This window comes from Geotrypetes seraphini, chromosome 7 (genome assembly GCF_902459505.1).
Source record: "Geotrypetes seraphini chromosome 7, aGeoSer1.1, whole genome shotgun sequence".
In the NCBI taxonomy this organism is placed as follows: Eukaryota; Metazoa; Chordata; class Amphibia; order Gymnophiona; family Dermophiidae; genus Geotrypetes; species Geotrypetes seraphini.
In genome coordinates, this window is record NC_047090.1 from 172,760,002 (window position 1) to 172,783,115 (window position 23,114).

Genomic DNA, 23,114 nt, shown 5'->3' on the forward strand with positions numbered 1-23,114 from the left:
GAAGGCCTGACGCTGGCAAGAGCAGCGAGTTGTGAAGGCTGTGCTTCTGGCAGTAAGGGGATGTGATAAAGAAAGAGAAAAGGAGGGAGGTACCCATTGGGGGAGGGGAGGAGGAGAGCAATGCTGCTCCAGAATGGAGGGAGAGGGAGGGAAAAGAGAGAGATACCAGACCAGGGGGAAAAGAGGGAGGGCAGGAAAGGAAGGACATTCCAGAGCATGGAAGGGGAGGGAGAGATAGAAGGGAAGGAGAGGAAGTAATAACAAGGCTTGTGATGGAGATAAGGGGAGGGAAGGAGACAGAGATGCCAGACTGTGGGGTGGGGGTGGAGGGGAAGAAGGAAAGAAAGGAGAAGAGAGAGATGCTAAAGCATGGGGAAAGGAGTGGAGACAGAGAGAGAAATCTCGAGGGAGGGAGGATTCTGTAAAGAATCATGTACTGTATATACGAGAGAAGAGGCACAGGACAGACTGTTTATGGAAGGGGCATTGAAAGAGGGAAGATGCCATATGAAAGGAGAAGGAAGACACCAGATGGAAGGGAGAGAGAATGTACAGTGGGTGGTAGGGGCAGAGAGAGAGGGGGGAGATGGTGAATTGAAGGAGCAGAGAGGTTGGACAGTGGATGAAAGGGGCAGAGAGAGGGGGGTCAGATGTTGCTTGGAAGGGAGAGAGAGGACAGACACTGGATAAAAAGAAGAGAGTGTGAAGAGAAGATGATTAAAGGAGAAATGACAAAGGTATAAAAAAAGATATAAAATTCACAGATGACACCAAACTGTTTGGTGGGGCTAGGACTATAGAGGACTGCGAAGGTTTACAAAGGGACCTGAACAAACTAGGGAAGTGGGCGATGAGATGGCAGATGAAGTTCAGTGTAGAGAAATGTAAAGTCTTGCACATAGGAAACAGAAACCCGAGATACAGCTACACGATGGAAGGTTGTTATTGAGTGAGAGTACCCAAGAAAGGGACTTGGGGGTAATTGTCGACAAGACAATGAAGCCGACGGCACAGTGCGCAGCGGCCACTAAGAAAGCAAATAGAATGCTAGGTATAATCAAGAAGGGTATTACAACCAGGACAAAAGCAGTTATCCTGCCGTTGTATCGGGCGATGGTGCGCCCGCATCTGGAGTACTGTGTCCAATATTGGTTGCCATACCTAAAGAAGGATATGGCGACACTCAAGAGGGTTCAGAAGAGAGCGACATATTTGATAAAAGGTATGGAAAACCTTTCATAAGCCGAAAGATTGGAAACTGGGGCTTTTTTCCCTGGAGAAGCGGAGACTTAGAGGGGACATGATAGAGACTTACAAGATCTTGAAGGGCATGGAGAAAGTGGAGAAGGACAGATTCTTCAAACTTTCGAAAACTACAAAAACGAGAGGCCATTCGGAAAAATTAAGAGGGGACAGATTCAGAACCAATGCTAGGAAGTTCTTCACCCAACGGGTGGTGGATACCTGGAATGCGCTTCCAGAGGGTGCAATAAGACAAGGTACGGTATTGGAGTTCAAGAAGGGTTTGGACAATTTTCTGAAGGAAAAGGGGATAGAAGGGTATAGATAGAGGGTTACTATACAGGTCCTGGACCTGGTGGACCCCGCGTGAGCGGACTGCTGGGCATGATGGACCTCTGGTCTGAACCAGCAGAGGCACTTCTTATGTTCTTATGTTGCTTTAGAATAAAATAGTATTTGTTGCTTTAGAATAAAGTGGTATTGTAGCTGTATTGATAAATGTTTATATAAATAGAAAATGGAAATAAGATAATCTTTTTATTGGATTACTAACTTTCGGAGATCAAAACCTCTTTCATCAGGACAGGATACTGTAACAGCAGTATACTTTACTGATCTGAGGAAGGAGATTTGGCCTCTGACAGCTAATTGAAAAATATGTTAGTCCAATAAAATGGTATTTTATTATTTTCCCTATTTTATTTCTATTTGCTGATTTGTAAAGTGATTATTTGTCAGTTTTTTCACATTTACATCTGCTATCTTTATATTTTGCAAAGTATTAGAGGACATGTGTCACTGTTTCAGTGGAGTTGTATTGTATGCAGAGTCTGGCTTCTTGGCAGTTTAGTTTAACTTTTGTCTAAATATTTCTATTTTTAGTGATTACTTATTCCATACTGGATAAGGATGTGTCTGTGTTCTGTGTGTTTGAAAAGGACATGGTTTTCTGTTATCATTGAATGTGCAAGATCGATCTGTATTAATTTGGTTTGTTTAGTTTGACAATCGGTGTATTGAAGTCCTAGTGCTCACTGAAGTGTTTTAAGATGCTGCCTTTTGATAGGTACACCACTGTTGTGTGACTTTTGGATTATTACTAAAAATATATATTTTTTATAGAGAGGAGGAAAAAGAAAGGAGTATTAAAAAATGATCACCCTGGGTATCAAATATACTAGGTACGCCACTGTCTGTTTCCTTCCCTTTCCTCCCCCAATGCCCTGGCATCTCTCCCTCCCCTCCATGGTCTAGCATCTCATTTCCTTCCTTCCTTTCCCTCACCCCCTTTCCCAAGGTCTGGCATCTCTTCCTCCTTTCCCATTCCATGGTCTTTCTTCTCCTTTTTTTTCCCTTCCTCCTTTCTCTTCTCCTCCCCTCCTCCCGAGGGTACCCACCCCCCTCCCCATCGGCAGTGTAACCTTCACAACTCATTGTTCTTGCCACCAGCATTGGGTCTTCCTCTCTGTACTGCTCCCTCTGAAATCACTTCCAGGTCATGGGGCCAGGAAGTTATGTCAGAGGGAACGCCAATGTGAGCAGCTAGCTGGAGAAGCTGCTCGTGCTGGCAAAGATGTAAAGAGGTACGGGGTGGGAAGGTGCGAGTGTGGAGTGGGGGGTATGGAAGGAGCAGGGGGAACAGAGAGGAGGGCATGGGGGTTGCTTCCTACGCCACTGGCCCTAACCTCATGCCGCTTAGGCAGCATTAAACATGATTCTATACAGTGCACTTATTTAAGGTTACCAGACTTCTGGGAAAACCCGGACATCTTCTTTTTAGAGGACTGTCTGGGTGCTTTAATTGACTTTCCAAAACTCAGCAGTTTTCCGGGTTTTGGAAATCCCCAACCTCCCAGCCGCATCTGGAGGGCCTCTGAGCATGCATGAATGATGTCACATGCTTCTGCGCATGTTCAAAGACCCTCCAGATGTGGCCCGGAGGTTGGAAAACAAAGATGAGGCTGGGGGGGGTAGGGGGGTAGGGCTAGAGGCGGAATGGGGCGTGGCTGGAGGCAGAACAGGGCATGACTAGGGGCGGAACTGGGTGGAGCCATGTGTCCAGGTTTCTCCAGACAAAAATCTGGTAACTCTAACTTATTATAGGATCGCACTTAGCACCACACTACTCAGCACTTAATTTCAAGTAAATCTAGCCATTACTGTATAAAGGTGTAGGTGAACTAGAGGAGTTCTCTCAGGTAGAATAAGTAGGTTTACTTCAGTTCAACACCTTTCGACCAGAAGATCTATTGTCACTGTCCCTGTCTCTGTCCCAATCCTGTAATCCACAAGCCCTGAACACTTATGATTTTAAAGTGTTTGAGGCTTGTACAGATGAGGACAGAGCTTGCAGAAATGGGGCAGGGGCAGGGACAGGAAAAGAACTCTCTGGGACGGGAAAATTAGTTCCTGCAGGGATGGGAAAAAATTTGTCCATTTGTCATTCTCTACTTACTATCTAACTTTTCTTTTGCTCCTTGCACATAGAATGGGAAGCAGGCATATCCAGAAGGCAAAAAGGTGGAGCCCAGGACTAATGAGAAAAGACATCTGAAAGAGGACTGAAATAGGCCTAAGCAGGTCTTTCTCTTTCCCAGAGAGGAAGGAAGGATCATATGCAAAGGGATGACCTATAACATTCAGAATTGAAACTAACAGGAAGTAACTGCAGTTTACATGCTATGAGCTTTAAAATAGTCAGCAAAACTGGTTATAACTAACGTGACCATTAATTTTTTTCATCAAAACTGGACATCTATTAATATTCAGCCCCACCCCAATCCCGATCTAGCCACACCCCAATCCTAATCTAATCTTATGCTTAGCTTTGTATACCGAGACTTCAATCCAGGAAAGCTCGACTCGGTTTACATTGATTAAGTTAGGCCAATAAGGGCATATAGAGAATTATCAAGAAAGATTAGTTTCCAAAATGTTTAGTAAACAGAATGGTTTTCAGAGACTTATGAAAAAAGGGAAGGGAACCAGAACTTCTTAAGCGAAGTCGGGTAAACTTAAAAGGCAGAAATTGACAAAGAGTCTTGACTCTTTTAATACCTTTACTAGATGGACAGGACAGCTTGAATTGTTGACCCAGCCCCACCCCCAATTTCTTCCATTCATTTTTCTTATACACACAATATCTTATTAATTCATAATGGTAAACATAAATTTTTTTTTAAAACCCACAAAGCACACTGTACGCAGAGAAAATGTTAATTATTTATGAGTTTCAGGTTTTTTTTAAAAAATGTCAAAGCAGATGACTTTAAAATATGCAATGTCACCTCAGTAACTATAGAAAAATAGACAAATATAGTACAAAATATAGACAGCAGATATAAATTCTCAAAACTGACACATTTTGATCACTAAATTGAAAATAAAATCATTTTTCCTACCTTTGTTGTCTGGTGATTTCATGAGTCTCTGGTTGCACTTCCTTCTGACAGTGCATCCAATCTTTCTTTCTTTCTTATCCAACATTTCTTTCACAATCCAGCCCCATCCAGGTCTCTCTCTCTTTTCCCTGTTACCCTCCCCAGATCTAGTGTCAGTTCTCCTTTGTACCTACCACCTCTGTTCCAGGTCTCCCTTGCTCTCCCTCTACTGTTATGACCTTCCATCTCTCTGTTCTTCCTCAGGGTCTCTCCTACTTTGTCTGCACCTCACATAGTCCAGCATCTGCCTCTTGCCTTTCCCCTTTAATCCAGGCCTTTCTCTCTCTAGTCCTTCTTCTGCTTACAACCCCCCCCCTTCTCTGCCTCCCTCCCTCCTTCCTATGTCCCCCCTCACTGCCTTCCAGCCTTTGTCCCACTCCTCCCCTAAAGCCAGCCAGCCTGCGTGCCTCCCTGCCGCACCGAAGTCTAAAAAATTTTGGGGTCAAAAAATATTGATGTTTCCTGATGTCTCTAAAGATACTCAGCGAGAATTTCTCTAATGTCTCTAAAGAAGGCGAGAATTTTTGCTGATGAGATCTGCAGTAACTTCTATTGGTGGAGATTTTTTCCTGCGCTAATCGTGCAAGTGCATAATTAGATATAAATTATTTAAATATGTTTTCTTTGATCCATCCCAGCTGACTGGATTTTTGTCTCTAAAATGCCTTGATAAAGAATAAGCTATAACAACCTCTAAATCAGTGGTCTCAAACTTGCGGCCCGGGGGCCACATACGGCCCACCAGGTACTATTTTGAGGCCCTCGGTATGTTTATCCTAATCACAAAAGTAAAATAAAAGTTTCTTGATCATATGTTTCTTTAGCTATAAATTACAATATTATTATTAAGACTTAGCGAAAAGGAAAGATTTATAAACTATAAAGAGTTTTACCTCATGCAAAATTGTCATTTCTTTAATAAGACATTATTTTTTTCTGTGGCCCTCCGAGTACTGACAAATCCAAAATGTGGCCCTGCAAAGGGTTTGAGTTTGAGACCACTGCTCTAAATGAAGAATTAACCTTTTCCTATCGTAATAAATTTTACATTACGCTGGTTCCAATCGTAATTATTTTAGCAAAGTTTTGTGTTATTCACCGTTATCATTTATGGCTATTGTAAACATAATGTAAATAAGTCATAAGACTGTAAATTCAAATATTTTGTGTTCCTGGCTCTTTATTAGTCCATACAGACTGTTTATCCACCGACTATGTCATTTTTGGAATGTCCCGTCATCCGGTTCACACGATAGGAAAAGGTTAATCTCCTACCATTACAGGCTGTCTTTTTTTTTTCCTTTTGACTTAAGTATATTGAATTTATTTAGTCACTTAATTGAGGGCTCCTTTTATCAAGCCGTGCTAAACCGCTGGCCGTACTAGCCGCTACCGCCTCCTTTTGAGCAGGCGGTAGTTTTTGGCCAGCGCAGGGGGTTAATGCGTGATGAAAAGTTGCACGCGTTAACCCTGCTAGCGTGGCTTGATAAAAGGAGCCCTGAATCTTGGAACCCCTTATAATTGAGGACTTGAGAATGACAGAAAGTTGTTTGATATTTCTTTAAATGTGATTTAGTGTTTTTATGACTCACATATCTGAGATCTTAATTTCTGTCGATCTTTCTGTTCAAGATGATTATGCTTGGAAATGTATTTGAAAAATTAAATAAAGAATTAAAAAAAATTTTTTTAAATGCCAGGGATATATTTTTCTTTTTTTTTTTATTAAAGTGCTTCATTCATGGTATGATGATATTTTGATTGCTTTTGTATTCTCCTTTAGATTTTACGGCTTCTTTGGATGTAATCGCCTTGAACCTTTTTGGTATAGTGCCATGAATAAGTTGTGTATTAGATTAGATTATAATAAAAAAAGACAATTATTACAGGTAATAAGATAACAAAAGGTGCATTCATATAGTCTTATATTTTTGCAGTCAGCTTCACCTCACACCAAAATAATTTTGTATATTTGCTTCATTTACCCCTCCCCCTTTACAAAGCCGAGCTAGTCCTTTTTTTATCACTGGCTGCGGTGGTATTAGCTCTGACACTCAGAATTCATAAAGGGGGGTGGGTTATTTTCTCTAAACTTTAATTAATGCTTAATTACCTTAAGAATCAGAGAAAGCCTTATAATACATAGGAAAGGAGTAGAGAAAGATAGAAGAGGGACCAACCCCTATGAATCCCTCCTCTGAAACCTCTGAAGCTGATTTTAGGACTAGGTTATCATATGCTGCAAGTCTGTTTACTTAGGACTGAACATACAGTAAAAGAAACTGCAATACTTTTCTGAGCTTATGTTGAGAGCAGATTTAGACAGATAGCTGTAAGTTTTAGACTCTGTAAATCAGAACTGCAAACGGGTATTTTCCTCCAACTTCATACAAAGTTTAAATAGCTTACTGTGAAAATGCAAATTTCTCAGAAAGTGATCCTCTACAGAAGAGCAGGCAAATGGAAAAAAAAAAGAAAAAGAATCCAGTCTTAATGAGAGCACTGTAAACCCTTCAGGCCAGTTTTCTTCACTTGGAAATGTTTATTGTAATAAACCTTTTTTTTAACCTTCAGTTACAGCAACTTATCCATATATGGCTGAGTTGTCAAGGGCAATGAATAATGATGTTTTATATATATATATATATATATATATATATATATATATTTAAATAAAATCAACTTTTTATGTTTTTAAGTGCAGGATTCTTTATGAAGTTCTACACAGTGTAATCCCACAAAGGGGCGAGGATCACAGCTTTCTGCCTGTAATCTTCACATGGGAAATCTGAGATATGGAGCAAGTGAAGTTTTGGCTTGTCACCGCTGATCATGCGGTGGTCCAGAAATAAACACCAGTCTTCAAAGAGAGTGGCGCAGGACTCCAGCACAGTAGATGAGGACAACCTCTTACCAGGAAAAAAGCTGGGAGATAAACAATACGATTCAAGCAATCCAGGTAGTGGTTATTTTCTGTGTTGAATTTGTTTTAGAAAAAGAAAAAAAAATACCAGGGGAAGCTACATGTTCAAACTAGTTTTATTCCAAGCACGAACTTAATGTTGATATGTTATTGAGTAGAATTTAGTCCTTAAATGTGTGTCTAAAGCAAACTGCGTGATTGTCAAGGCCAGACTTGCTGGAAGCTAACCAAAAAGATGGTGTTTATTTCGAGAACGCTGCATGCCATTGCATTTCTGTGTGTGTTTAATCTGCCGTTACAGTTGCAGATATTATGTTGAACAAATACACAGTATCTGCACGCTAGGAACATAATTTGGGAAATTCAATGTTCTTGATGCCTGCTTTATAAACACATTCCCCTTGCTCCCCCAACTCTATATCCAAGTAGCAAATTAAGGAGAAGCCTTTTCTAAACCGGAGGATATCAGGTGACCCCAGTCTGCACATGGTGGGACAGTCTAGACATTATAAGGGCAATATATAACTGAATTTAGATGACATTTGTGCAGATTAATAGAATACTGTCACTTTTTCACTTGCACACTTAAATGGTAGCAAAGTGACTAAGTGCTAACTCTGAGGGTACGTGAACAGGGCATAGAATATAAATGCATGGGGCGCTCACATGGGCAGAGCATGAGAGATGTATAAGCAGTTCTGCCACATACGTGCCCTACTTGCAGATTATTGTAAGTTACACATGCCCTTGCTGGATTTAAACACCCGATGAGGAACTAAGTCTATGGCTGGAGTAATTATGGGTACATTTGTATAAGGCATGCCAGTATTCTATAATGCACACTCAAATGTCATCATAGAATACGCTCATCATGTATGTCAAGATGCCTAAATTTAGATGCTGCAAAAATGCAAAAAACCTAAGGCCAACGGTACACAAAAGTACTTCGAAAAGGGCCCTACTGCTGGTTCTCCGAGACTGCACTTGATAAACACAGTGACATGACAAACTGCATGGGAGCACCTCTGCTGTATAAACAGTTTGATCTGTCCTGACAGCTGAGGATTACATGGTTTTGTTTACTCGCAGATCCCTAAACTGCTTGCTCAGGAGCCATAACCTGATATTTTGACTTTATAGGATTGCATCAACTGGTGTTGCTCAAGTGTAATGTTGTAAGCTGCATGCTGCCTATTTGGCATCATATTCTCTGGGAAGACCTCAGGAAGCACCAGGAAAATTCTACATTGGAAACTGGAATTGGATTTAGCTGCCTTTTTCAGGTGTAGGTCAAGGCATGTTAGATTCAGGCACAATAAGTATTTCCCTGTCTCGAGAGGGCTTATAATCTAAGGCCTCCTTTTACGAATTTCTGGCTGCGGCGGTATTAGCTCTGGCGATAAAAAAAAGCTTAATGCAGCTTCATAAAAGGGGGGGATAAGTTTGTATCTAGGAGAAGACATCAAGATGATCCTAGTGTGCATATGGCAGCATAGTCTAGAACAGGGGTAGGCAATTCCGGTCCTCGAGAGCCACAGGCAGGTCAGGTTTTCAGGATATCCACAATAAATATACATGATATAGATTTGTCTTCTGAGGCTACCACAGGAAGTAATAGCGGCCATTTTAAACCTGCAGGATATCTGCATATATACTACTATTGGCTAGATTCACTAAGCCCACAGATCAAATTCAGACCACTTAGCGACCCCTTTGCGACCCGACTTCCCTCCGACCCAATTCATTAACCTTTGTCCCGATCATCTTCTGATCTGCGCATGCAAATGAGGGGGAATGGCATTCAAATGTAGGCAGGCAGCGATTCACTTAAAAAAAAAAAAAAAAAAGCAACACTGACTGGGCTGGCCGATCAGCAAACAAGCAGCTGCTGGGGACCAGTTGTTCATGTCATTTCCAACTGCCCTGTCCCAAATCTCCTGCTCTCTGCCCCAACTCAAGCCACAATTCTCCTGCCCCTGCTCTGTCCCGAATCTCCTGCTCTCTGCCCTAGCTCAAGCTGTGATTCTCCTGCCGCCCTGCTCTGCCCCAAATCTTCTGCCCAGTTCTCCTGCCCCGATTCTTCCCAACTCTCCTGCCCTTCCCCGCTGTGGTTAAGACTACGGGCTTGCAAAAAAGTAAAAAAACAGTAAAAAAAAGTAAAATTAAGCTCTGCTGGGCACGGAGGGCTAGCGTATGCACAGACCATCTACAGATGGTCTGCGCATGCGTTGGGATCGCTATAGAGCAATCTGGGCAGGCGGTTGGGGCGTGATTCCAATCGCCCTCATTTGCATGAGGGCTATTCGTGAATCAGCCCCCCAGACACGGATCAGATCGGATCCCTCACGGATCCGATCCGTGCCCTTAGTGAATCTAGGCCTGTGTGTGCACATGCAGAAAACCAGCACACACTGGAGTGGAGAACTAGCCTACTGGTTAGTGCAGTAGGCTTTGATGCTGAGGAACTGGTTTCAATTATCAATAGTACAATAACACCCCACTCCTTTCATATACAATAAATTACTATCAGAGAGGAAAAGGATCTCAGAAACCAGCTTGGTTGCTAGAAACTTTGATCTATCACATTTTGCCAGCAGCAGTCTTTAGAGTGGTGTCAGTTTTGTAAAACAGTCCAAAACAACCAAGTGTGAACCCTTGAAGAAGCCTGTGAATCAAGGCAAAACGGGTCCAGTCAGGACAGGGTTGCCTGCTAGATTGCAGATAAGTGTGGGCTGTTATATATCATAAATTAGTATGAATTTCTGGAGAGGTTTTTCAGGATCCATGATAGAAACGTGGAACCTTGTAAGACTTGGTCTAGATCAAGGGTAGGCAATTCCGGTCCTAGAGAGCTACAGGCAGGTCAGGTTCTCAGTATATCAACAATAAATATGCATGAGATAGATTTGCATCTGAAGGAGGCAGTGCTTGCAAATCCATCTCATACTCATATTCATTGTGGATCTTCTGAAAACCTGATCAGCTTGTGGCTCTTGAGGACCGGAATTGCCTGCCCCTGGTCTAGATCAAAGTTCCTGACAACCAAGCTCATTTCTGAGATCCTTTTCTTTTCTATTAGTAATTTATTGTATATGAAACGAGTGGGATGTTATTGTAGTATTGACAGGTTCAAGTTGATCCCACAGTACATCTTTATTTGATTTAGGACTGGTTTCAATTCAAACTGCGGCTCATTATGACCCTGGGCAAGTCACTTAACCCTCTGTTGTCCCAAGTGCAAAAAAAAAAAAATACTTAGGGGATCTTATACAAAGCTGGGGTAGCGATGCTGCTGTAAATGTACCTAAACCCATAGGAATTGATTGGCCTTTAGTGCATTTACTACGCTAGCATTGCTACCTTGGCCTTGTAAAAGAGACCCCTAGATTTTGAGCCCACTAGCAATACATTAAATTAAAATACATTTCTAGACTGCAAAACCTTCCAGATCAATGTGGTTTACATAATCAAGAAACTGTACAAAACAGCAAATTGCAAAAATAATGCACATTCCTTATTTTCCCATAAATCTTACAAAGAGAGAGCATATATGAGACCAAGGAAACAAGCAAAGTATGTAGCTCTGTGTCCCAACTAGCAGCCTGGGTATGCAATTGTTCGATGCAAGAATTTCTTATAATGACAGCCTCGCACAGAAGGAAACACAAATAAAAAAAAGTTAGCCATAGCGGATGATCTACTTTGAAAAGTGTAAATTGATCCAGGAAATATCCGGGTGCCTGGCCATGTAGGGCCTTATAACAAAAAGTCCCAAATTTAAACAATACCCTGGCCTCAAATGGTAACCAACGGAGCTGTCTGTAGTAGGGAGTAACGTGATCCAATTTCTTTAAATCAAAAATCAAACATACAGCTGCATTCTGAATCTTATGCAATCTAAGTTTGTCTGTTGGTCTGCCAGATAAAGTACCTGCATATAATGTGTATAGTGCTGCATATGCCTAGTCTCAACACAATAGCGCTGAAATCTCAATATAAATGTCACACAATAAAGGATCCTCAGAACACCAGCCAAGTAATGTGACTCAACGTGGCATAGAAACATAGAAACATAGAAAAATGACGGCATCAAGTCTGCCCACTCCACAGACCCACCCCCCTGAGTCTGCTCTCCTGGAGATCCCTCTCCTAATGACCCATCCTTAACTCCACCCTCTTAAGGATCCCATATGGGCATCCCATTTACCCTTAAAATCTGGCACGCTGTTGGCCTCGATCACCTGTATCGGAAGCTTGTTCCAATGATCAACCACTCTTTCGGTGAAGAAATACTTTCTGGTGTCCCCATGAAATTTCCCGCCCCTGAGTTTAAGCGGATGCCCTCTTGTGGCTGAGGGTCCTTGGAGAAGGACTCATCGATTCTTGTGACCCAGTGAATTATTTAAAACCTCTGCGGTTTTTTTGACAGGCTAATGAGCTGTTCTTTCTGCTCTGGTATCATCCCCTGACCCTGATGAAGCAATGAAACGTGTCGGCGAGGGGTGGTGCAGCAACATTTAAAGCTAAGTTTAAGCTATTTACTGTAACCAAGAACGTCACAAGTTAAAAGTAAAAATTCAAAGAAGGTTTAAATATTTCACCGGGTCACAAGGATCAATGAGGAGTGCTGCCACGCTGAGTTACGTCACTTGGTTGGCGTTCTGAGGATCTTTTATAGTGTGACGTTTATATTGAGATTTCAGCGCTATTGCGTCAAGACTTAGGGCTCCTTTTACTAAGCTGCGATAGCGTTTTTAGTGTGCGCTAAACCCGCGCTACGTGGCTAGAACTAACGCCAGCTCGATGCTGGTGTTAGCGTCTAGCGCGCACGCTAAAACCGCTATCGCAGCTTAGTAAAAGGAGCCCTTAGTGGAGTTTTTCATTTTGTTGCCATTCACCACTTTGGACTTGGCATACGCCTAGTAGCACTATAGAAATGGGTGGTAGTGGCATACAGTATACCCACATATGGTGTTGCTCTATTTTATTCATTTTCTGGACAAATGACATTGCATATAGTGCCATAACTTTATCTATTTATTTTTATCATATAAGCTTCCCTGCACATACAATAACTAACGATCCCCATTCGTAGCCTTGAACTGTCCCTGCAGGGCTGTTCAGACAATTTTTATAGTAGGTGTGTAGAACACTTTTTGACTTTTAAGATAAATTCAGTCTCTCTAAGATTCAGCTGAAATATACATTTCATATGTACTGTATGATACTAATGAGTGGGGCATTTTTAGGAACCTAAATGTTCTCTGGAGCTGGTGTGATTGATGACTTTGAGGCACTTCGAACAAGGATTTTTGAGTCCAGTGCTGCATTTGCCAAAATACTGCACTAAAAATAATTATTTAAAAGAGTTATTTACCTGTGCCATCTACCACTCAAGACAGCGTAAGGCTTCACCTATATAATTCAAATATTAACTTATATTTTTGCTTCAGAGGAAGGAATGCTTAAATAATTTTACAGAAGCACTTCATCTTGTCTTATACCCATGAATGTAAAAGGATCAAATTAAAATTGGGGAATAGATGGTAGAAAGCTCACATTTGCCCTTACAAGGCCAAATTTGGACTCAAGAATGCTTGCCGGGCTGAGATGTGAAATGAAAACATAACCGGCAAATATGCTGGGACCACTCTGTGAAGCCAGAAAGGAAAACTGCTGATAAAGTCACTGCCCCAGGGCCATGAGCCAGAGGGCATTGTTGTATGAGAAAGCCTTTTGTGTGACTGCAACTCTTTGCTGCCAGCAGGTGTCTAATAGATGTGAAAAAAATTGGAAAGAGATGAGAGGTACCGTTTCTGTCGTTTAAGTGCCTACTTTATAAGAAATCATCTAGAACACAGCAGGTCCTGTTTACTGAAGTTTTTGTCACTCAGTGCCAGTGGGAAAAATGGCTAATACATCAAGCCCACTCTTGTGTAAGGAAGTGCCCGTTTGTACATTCATTAATCCCTATTAACCCTCAGAGGGAGCAGTCTGCCATCATTTCCTCAAGGAAGATAAATGAGAGGTTTGAGAAGAATCCTGAGCAAAAGAGGCTGCAGAGATCAAAGCTAGCCTAGTAACAAAGTAGGAATTGCAGTGGCTCCCTCCAAAAAAATCATGTTCTGATTATTCACATCTCGGAGTTTGTGGAACTTCATGCAATTAAATGGAGTTAATGCTTAGTATTTGGGGTTAAGAGAACATCTGAATATTGTTTGGATACTTTGCTCATTGTGCAAGCAGCTCAGTCAATGAGGAAGGGTGACTGGGCAGCTCAAAATTTACTCTGGAGAAAAGAAGAAAAAGAGGGATATGATAGAAATTTTCAGCTATCCAGGAGGCTTCATTAATAATAACAGCTTATATACCGCAATACCGTGAAGTTCTATGCGGTTTACAGAAGATTAAGCAAAGGTAACAAATTGATTGACTTTAAGAGGGGAGGAAGAAAGAGAATTAATAGGACAGGAAATTCATTGTTGAGGAGAGAGTGATCAATAGGATAAGTTAATCACTATAGAGGGGAGAGAAAAGAGAGGATCAGTTGTCTAGATGCTTTATGAACAAGTGTGTTTTTAGACATTTCCTAAATTCCTCATAAGTAGTGGGCGAAAGCAATTGTTCTAGGTCTTTACCCCATGATGCTGCTTGGTGTGAGAGAAGGTGTTCATGGTGTTTTTTCAGTTTACAACCTCTCACTGGAGGGGAAACGAAATTGGAATGTGAGCTTCTCTTGTGTCTGTTGGCTGAGAAGAAGAAAAGGTCAGTTATGTATTTAGGGGCAAGTCCATGTAGTGCTTTGAAGCAGAAGCAGAAGTGAGAGCATTTTCCTTAGAAAAGGAAGCTCCAGAATCCAAGATCAAGAATTGAAGGTATTGTATTGGCTGTGGATTCTTTTCCATATTTCAAGGTTGTACATAGCAAAGCCTTTCAGTTACAGTGGTATATTCTAAGATTTGCTACACGGTCGGTTGGGACTAACTAGTTCTTAGACTGCAAGAACAAGAAGTAAACAAGGATGTGGTCAATTGTTGGTCCTACTTGTAGACTGTGGAACTAATTACCAGATTCCATGCACCCTACGAATAGCCATACTGGGTCACACCAATGGTACAGCTAGTCCAGTGTCATGTTTCCATAGTGACCAATCCAGGTCATAAGTACCTGGCAAAACCCCAAATAGTAGCAACACTCCATGCTACCAATCCCAGGGCAAGCAATGGCTTCTCCCATATCTATCTCAATAGCAGATATCAAATAGAAAGGAAGGCAATATGAGGAAACACTAATATACTGAAAGGGTAGTGGACACCTGGAATCACCTACATAGATGGATAGCTGTAACTGACAAGATACGCGTGTGCCTGAGAGAATTGCAGAGGATGGTGGTGAGGGCTCAAACTCAAACCCTTTGCAGGGCCACATTTTGGATTTGTAGGTACTTGGACAGATTCAGAAAAAAATAGTTAATGTCTTATTAAAGAAATAACAATTTTGCATGAGGTAAAAATCTTTATAGTTTATAAATCTTTCCTTTTGGCTAAGTCTTAATAATAATATTGTAATTTATAGCTAGAGAGTCATATGATCAAGAAACTGTTTTATTTTACTTTTCTGATTATGATAATTATACCGAGGGCCTCAAAATAGTACCTGGCGGGTGCGCCCCTGGGCCACAAGTTTGAGACCACTGTGATAGAGTCTCAGTAGTATAAGCCAATTGGTTGGGCTAAACAAGGTTTTTTCCACAGGCAGCTATCCTCTTATTATGAAAGCAATTTTAGAATGTCTACGCGTGTGAAAAAACTCTATTTCAGAAGAGGCGCTACTTATGTGTGTATGTATCTGGAACTTAAGAGGTTGTGTCCTGTGATTTGAGTAGACCTTAAAATTATACTTGTATCTCCTTTTTTGCAATGAAAATATATGAATACTTAAAATGTATCTGTTGTGATTGAGGAAGAGTGCTGCTTACCTCCTTGGTGTTCAGAATGACCTCAAACTGCAAAAAAAAAGTTGAATTTTGGAAATCTGCTTCTTACTTGGCTTCCCTTAGATGTGTAGTTTTGCAAAATCCGGTACTAACACATGAAGATGGACAAATCTGCAAAACCACAAGTGACAGCAAAAACACAAAGCAGACCAACTGAAATATGATGTATGCGGTTTATTAATTACCAGCACCCGACGTGGCCACATTGCGCCCTAAGGCTGTGTCAGTGGTTATTTGAATGTCACTCTAGCCAAGTGGGTCGCTGTTGACCGATTCATTGAGCAATTTTAAAACGGCGACTGATGTACAACAGACTTTCAATGCAAATTAGTTTCATGGTGGTGGGCCATAATCCCACCCCACCAGTCACTGAAAAAGCTATTTTCACACATGTACAGAGCCGGCAAGAGAAGCCCAAACAGCTGAGAGGCAGGGGAAGCCCCAAAGCAGCCTCCTGCCTCAGCTGTTCAGGGCAGGAAACCTTTTTTTTTTTTTTTTCTTTTAATGGGCACAGATGTTGTGGATAATGTTAACCAAGCACAATATCTGTTCCCATAAAAAAAAAAGGTTGTGTATTCCATCCCCTCCCGACCACAGCTGCCGATCCTTGATACCATATGCGCTCTCCCGCAGACGATAGCTGCCCCCAAGACAGAGAGACAGGAGGGATGCCCACTCCCTCCTGCCTTAGCAACCCAGTTGTGCATCCAGGCCACCTGAAACCCCCTCATGACACTCCCCCACATGCCTCTTCACCCTACATGAATATCTCCCCTCCCACCAACAAGACAGCCTTAGGGGTCTGGGGGGGGGGGCAGCTCAGAACCCCATAGCCCCTCCCCTGTACCTTATTGTAGAAGCCAGCAAGGGAGATAATCATAATAACTTTATTTTTCTAAACCGCCATAGTCAAACTGACTTCTAGGTGGTTCACATAGAAAGAAGTTGGACAATCAGCGAATTACAAAATGCAAGAAGAATGAAGTTACATCATGAATTGGAGAAGCATGGGGGAAAAATACATGAGAAAAGAAAGATGTTACATAATACAATGAGGTTATAAGGGGGAGAAAAAAAAATAATTAAAAAAAAAAAATACTTGAGAGAGGTGATCTGATTAAGCAAGGAATTTGCCAAATAGAACAGTTTTAATTGATTTTCGGAATGTGTTGTAGGTCTGTCTGGCTTTATTTATGTGATTTCCCAGCCAGGATTGCTCTGTCTGTTTGCTTAGAATATGAAGGTTCTGTCTAGGAAGGATTTGTATTTGCAGCCTGTGATCTTCGGGTATGCAAAGATGTTTTTGTTTCTGGTTGTTTGTGTGGGGTTGTGTAGAGTGAAGTGTGTTTGCAGGTAGGAAGGTGCTAGGCCCCAGACTTGTTTGAAGCAGATACAAGCAAATTTGAACAGTATTCACGCCTCCACTGGTAGCCAGTGCAATTTTTTGTAATAGGGGCTAATGTGGTCTTTTTTTCTCAGTCCGAAGATCAAGCAAACTGCAGTGTTTTGCACTAATCTTAATTTTTGTACTGTTTTTTTTGGGGGGATACCCAGGTGCCCACCTCCTCTTGCCAGCAGGCTCGCCTCTTCAAAATGGTGGGCCTTCCCCTTCCCGGTGCATCCTGGGATGCACTGGGGAGGGACCTAAGGCCCTGATTGGCCTGGATACCTTAAGTTCCTCCTATGAGAGGGGCCTTAGGTACCCAGGCCAATCAAGAGAGTCTTAGACCCTGGAGATAATCACAGTAAGTGCATGAGGGTGTAAGAGAGGGCTATAAAGGGGTTGTATAGAGATGTTGAAAAAGAGATGGAGTTTGTGTGAGAGCTAGGAGGTGGGTGTCTCTGTGCCAGATGATTTTTGATAGTATGTTGGGGGGGGGGGATATCATTTAGAGAGTTTATGTTAAGGAAAGCTGTTGGGATGTGTGTATTGTATCATTCCTTCTGCTAGAAACTCCCCAACCCTAAGATGTCCTGTCTGTCCAAATTAGATTGTAAGCTCTTCCGAGCAGGAAGTCTATTGAATGTTAAATGTACAGCACCATGTATGCCTTTCAGCGCTATAGAAATGATAAATAACAGTAGGCATGGACGCTTTCATACAACCCTGGCTGGGAACAGGGCTGCTGTTTCCTCCATGGCTGATAATAAGCAAGATCATTCAAAGAATAGCGACACACCTGGAGTTAGTAATCCTGGTTGCTCCAGACTGGCTGCAATGGTCATGGTACACGGATCTGGTTTGGCTGCAAAAGTACCGGTGTAATTAAATAGGTACAAAAAAAAAAAAAAGATGCAAGATACCGTGCTAAATGAAATTTTGCTGCTTTGGGGGATTTTGCCAGGTATTTGTGTCCTGGATTGGTCACTGTTGGAAGCAGGATACTGGGCTAGACGGACCTTTGTCTGGCCCAGGATGGCTATTCTTATGTTCATACTAAAATTCATGCTAATGAATGCACATTCCTAATGTTTCAGGAAATGCATTCTGCAGTGTTAAATATCAAAATTAATGTGAGCTTTCAACCTGTCTATAGGAGACAGTGTGGGAAAGAGCAGAACCTCTATAGCCCAGATGCAATAGCTCTCTTAAGAATGCCAGATAATTTGGAAAAAAACAGACAAATTTTTATTTTAAAGAGAATACTTAGAAGAAAAAAAAAAGAAAAAGGTTGTGGAATTAATTTTCAGAAAAGATGTTTTCTGTTGCTTAATTTTGTTTTGTGTTTTCTTGTCCTGTAGTGATTGGAATTTGGAATGGCTACAGAAATTTCAGCCTCAAGGCCCCAGACTAGTACACTGGGCTCTGAAGAGTACAGTTTGTACAGCAGCATGAGTGAGGAGGAACTGATCCAGATGGCTATAGAACAGAGTCTGATGGACACCTCTTCGGGCCAAACAGCAGCAGCGCAGGGCCATCAGAAGATGGTCGTAGCAGCAAGTGCAGAGGCTGCCACAGTCAGTCGACCCAACAGAGCATCTCATTCGTCTACTTGGGTCCAGAACTCCCAGTGCCAGCCTAACCCCAAGAGCAGGTGAGCAGGCTGCAACATGAGTATGTAATCATGGATTTTTGGTCCTGAGTTTTAATTCTGCATTTGGGCTTTTGAGTTCAGTTTAATATCACAAGGTCATAACTCCCCACTCACAAAGGTGTGGCATTTTCTTCCATTTTTAATCTTTTCCACTTAGGCTATCACAACAGTCCTTGCCTACTGGACAAATCCTGAATTTCAGCAATGATTGGGACTCCCTGGGAGAAGAGGAGAGGGGGCTGTAAGTACTGCCTCTGCAGAGCCCCTAGCTTCCCCTTGCCCAGGAGCAACCAGGCTTTGAAATTTGGGCCAAGTTTCCTGGGCCCACAACTAAGTGAATTTTAAAGAAAAAAAATCCCAGACTTGCTCAGCATTTTCTACTAATTGCTTCAGGAGCTAACTGATATTTAGATTTTATGTCAAATATGGTAAAAGTCCTGCGCAGATTTTGCTGTGCAAACAGTTTGCGTGAATATTGAAAGATTAGGTTCTTACCTGCATAATCTTGTTTCTGTTAATATATCCAAAATCCACACATTAGGCGATCAAGGAAGTAGAAGTCACAGTCCCGCTGGGGACGAGTGATCACAACAGGATCAACTTCAAACTCGATGTCGGAAAGGGGAAAGATACTAAAACGTCAACCACGACTTTAAACTTTAAAAGGGGAAGATACGATAGCACGAGAACCATTGTGAAGCAACGGATCAAGAAAAAAATGGGCAAAGTCAAAACGGTAGAACAGGCATGGTCCCTTCTGAAAAATACTATCACGAAAGCACAAAGCCTCTACATTCTGCGGATGTCCAAAGCAAAGAAAACCAAAGGCAAAAGAGAGCCGGCATGGCTTACTAAAGAGGTTAAGGAAGCCATAAAAGAAAAGAAGGACTCCTTCAAAGCATTGAAACACACGAAAACAACCGAAACTTGGAACAAACACAAGGATGATCAGAAGAAGTGTCACAGGGCGGTGAGGGATGCCAAAAAGGACTACGAGGAGAAATAGCGCAGGAGGCCAAAAACCTCAAGCCCTTCTTCAGGTATGTGAAAGGGAGAAAACCCACAAGAGAGGCAGTGGGACCGCTGGATGACCAGGGAAGGAAAGGGTACATCAAGGAAGACAAACAAATCGCAGACAGACTAAATTCCTTCTTTGCGTCTGTCTTTACAAGGAAGACACTGCAACAATTCCAGAAGCAGTAAAAGTGTTCAAAGGAGTAACAGAGGACATCCTTACAACAGTAGAAGTGGACTTGGACTAGATTTACCACCAGATCGACAAACTCAAAAGTGACAAATCTCCTGGACTGGACGGAATTCATCCAAGAGTCTTGAAAGAGCTAAAAGTGGAAATCGGAGAACTATTGCAAAAACTTGCCAACCTGTCAATCAAAACAGGACAGATACCGGATGACTGGAAGATAGCGAACATCACGCTGATATTTAAAAAAGGATCAAGAGGAGTACCGGGCAACTAAAGACCTGTTAAGTCTCATGTCGGTCCCTGGGAAGATGGTTGAGGCGCTGATCAAGGATAGCATAGCCCGGCACTTAGACACACACGACCTGATGAGAGCCAGCCAACATGGATTCAGGAAAGGGAAGTCATGTTTGACGAACCTACTTCAATTTTTTGAGACAGTGAACAGACAAATTGATAATGGAGAACCAGTGGATATTATATACTTGGATTTTCAGAAAGCGTTCGACAAGGTTCCACATGTAAGACTCCTCAGGAAACTACAAGGCCATGGAATAGAAGGAGACATACTAAGGTGGATAGGTAAATGGCTGGAGAACAGAAGGCAGAGAGTGGGCATAAATGGGAAATTCTCAGATTGGGAGACTGTGACTAGCGGTGTGCCCCAGGGCTCAGTACTTGAGCCCATCTTATTTAATATCTTCATAAATGACCTGGAGGATGGAACATCCAGTGAGATCATCAAGTTTGCAGATGACACAAAGCTATGCCGGGCAATCAAATCACAGAAGGACAGTGAGGAAATCCAGAGTGATTTGAGCCGATTGGAAAATTGAGCAGATAAATGGCAGATGAAGTTTAATGTGGAAAAATGCAAAGCGATGCACTTAGACAGAAAAAATAAGGAACACAAGTATAGTATGTTAGGTGCAACTCTGGGAAAAACCGAACAGGAAAGAGACCTGGGCGTATTAATCGATAGGACCCTGAAGCCGTCGGCGCAATGCGCAGCGGCAGCAAAAGAACGCGAATAGAATGCTAGGCATGATAAAGAAGGAAATCAAGAGCAGATCGGAGAAAGTAATACTGCCGCTTTATAGAACGATGGTCAGACCACACTTGGAATACTGCGTCCAACATTGGTATCCATACCTAAAGAAGGATATAAAAATACTCGAGAGGGTGCAGAGATGAGCAACGAAGCTAATAAAGGGCATGGAGAACTTGGAATACAAGGAACGACTTAAGAAACTGGGATTGTTCTCCCTTGAGAAGAGACTGCGAGGGGATATGATCGAGACTTTCAAAATACTGAAAGGAATCGACAAAATAGAGAAGGAAAAAAAAATTATTTACAATGTCCAATGTGACACAGACAAGAGGACATGGACTGAAGCTAAGGGGGGACAAGTTCAGGACATATATCAGGAAGTTTGGCTTCACGCAACGAGTGGTGGATACCTGGAATGCTCTCCCAGAAGAGGTAAGTGCGGAATCCACCGTTCTAGGATTTAAGGGTAAGTTAGATGTACATCTCCTTATGAGTGGCATAAGGTGACATAGGTAAGGGTAAGCTAGATGCACATCTCCTTAGGAGAAGCTTGGAGTGATATGGGGACTAAAACTATGCCAGGGTACACCTGGCGGGGCCTCCGCGTGTGCAGATCGCCGGACTTGATGGACCTAGGGTCTATTCCGGAGATGGCACTTCTTATGGTCTCATATTAATCCATGCTTGCAAACCACTTGCAGAAGGGTGTCAATCATATCTTTCAGCTCCTCCTCATTCACTAGTAGAGTACAGCTCCCCAGAAAGAATATACATCTGTTCTCCTGTATAACTCATGAAAAAGAACAATTATTAGCATGAACTTGCAACATAAGTGTATCAATGAACCAACCTGCTGTGTGCAGCTAGCACTAACTCAAAGAACTCCAAAGCTCAATAACAAGTTAATCATACTGACAGGAGAACTACTCCAGTTCTGGACCATAGAGTTGTCCAAGGTAGAAAGCAGGCAAATTGCAGAATGCACAGGGCGGGCTTTAAAGATATGGAGAGTGGACCAGATCTCTTCACGTGGAATTGCCCGGGACTCCACCCATGAAGATACCACACTTTTGGTCAAATGAGCTTTGAAGGAAATAGGTGGCTGCTTGCCACTGTACACCAACAAAATTGCCATGCAAATGCATCTGGCCTTGGAAGCTGGTCTGCCTCATTGGGACTGACTGGTTAGAACAAAAAGATGGTCGAAAGGCAAAACTCATTTGTCCTTTCCAAGTAGTGGAGTAAAATTCTTCACACAGCCAGCTGCTGCAATATCACATCTTGCTTGGTCGAACCAGTAGGATAAAAAGCAGGTAAACAGACCTCTTGGTTGACATGAAAGGCAGACACAACCTTCGGTAGGAAAGAAGGTACTGTGTGCAGAGAAATCCCAGCCTCCGAGATCCTTAGGAAGGGCTCTCTGTAGGAAAGAGCCTACAGTTCTGAGATCCATCTCGTGGAAGCTCTTTTCTCCTGTACTAATTATTAGAATATCAGGGGATGTTGTTCACGTAGGAGAGGAATGTGTTTCTTCCCAGAGACTGGGGCGACAGTTACAGTCTCAGGTTTGCCTTCTTCAGTCACTAAGAACAAGAGTATGGGATTCTGTACAGGTTCTAGGATCTATGGTGGTGACTCCACTGGGAACTTCGGCTTGCTTTCACATGTTGAGATTTCTGGTATCTCCAGATTTACTCACCTAGGGTTCGATCAACATGGATATTTGTCCTATTTTGGAATTACGACCTAGCTTTTGAAAAGTCATGGCTGATGTGTAAGGTTTATGTGAAGCAGGTTATTTCTTCTCTTCTCCAAGCGATACAGACATCTTCACCTGTGGCTTATGCTTCCGTTTGGAGGCTTTTCCTTCTCAGCTTCATGTAGTTCAGTTGCTAAAAGGAGTACAGTATATTTGTACACTTCTTAAGAAGCCCTGTCCAGAGTACAGTCTTAAGGAACTTCTTTGCAGTTTACAGAAGGCTTCGTTTCAACCTTGTCTTTTGAAACTCTAAAAGGCTGTGACGTTGAACACAGTGTTTCTTGTGGCCATGGCTTCAGCTTGAAGGTTTTCTGAGTTGCAGGCCTTGTACAGCGGGGATTCTTATTTCTGATTTACAAATTCTGGGGTGTCAGTTCGGACAGTACCACAATTTCTTTCTAAGGTAGTGTCATCCTTTCTTTTATGCCGCTCTTACTTTTCCTTCCTTCTTCCTGAGAGAAGGAATG

General features: G+C 42.2%; 1 protein-coding gene across 1 annotated transcript in view; it reads left to right on the forward strand.

Moving 5' to 3' along the window:
* Positions 1–7,406: 7,406 nt before the first annotated feature.
* The window catches only part of ASB2 (ankyrin repeat and SOCS box containing 2), a 75,813-nt gene continuing 60,105 nt past the window's right edge, over positions 7,407–23,114 (forward strand). The window contains exons 1-2 of the mRNA XM_033953400.1: positions 7,407–7,641; positions 18,344–18,636. Of these exons, the coding sequence (XP_033809291.1) occupies positions 18,359–18,636 (278 nt within the window). The 5' untranslated portion in view covers positions 7,407–7,641; positions 18,344–18,358. The remainder of the gene's footprint in view (positions 7,642–18,343; positions 18,637–23,114) is intronic.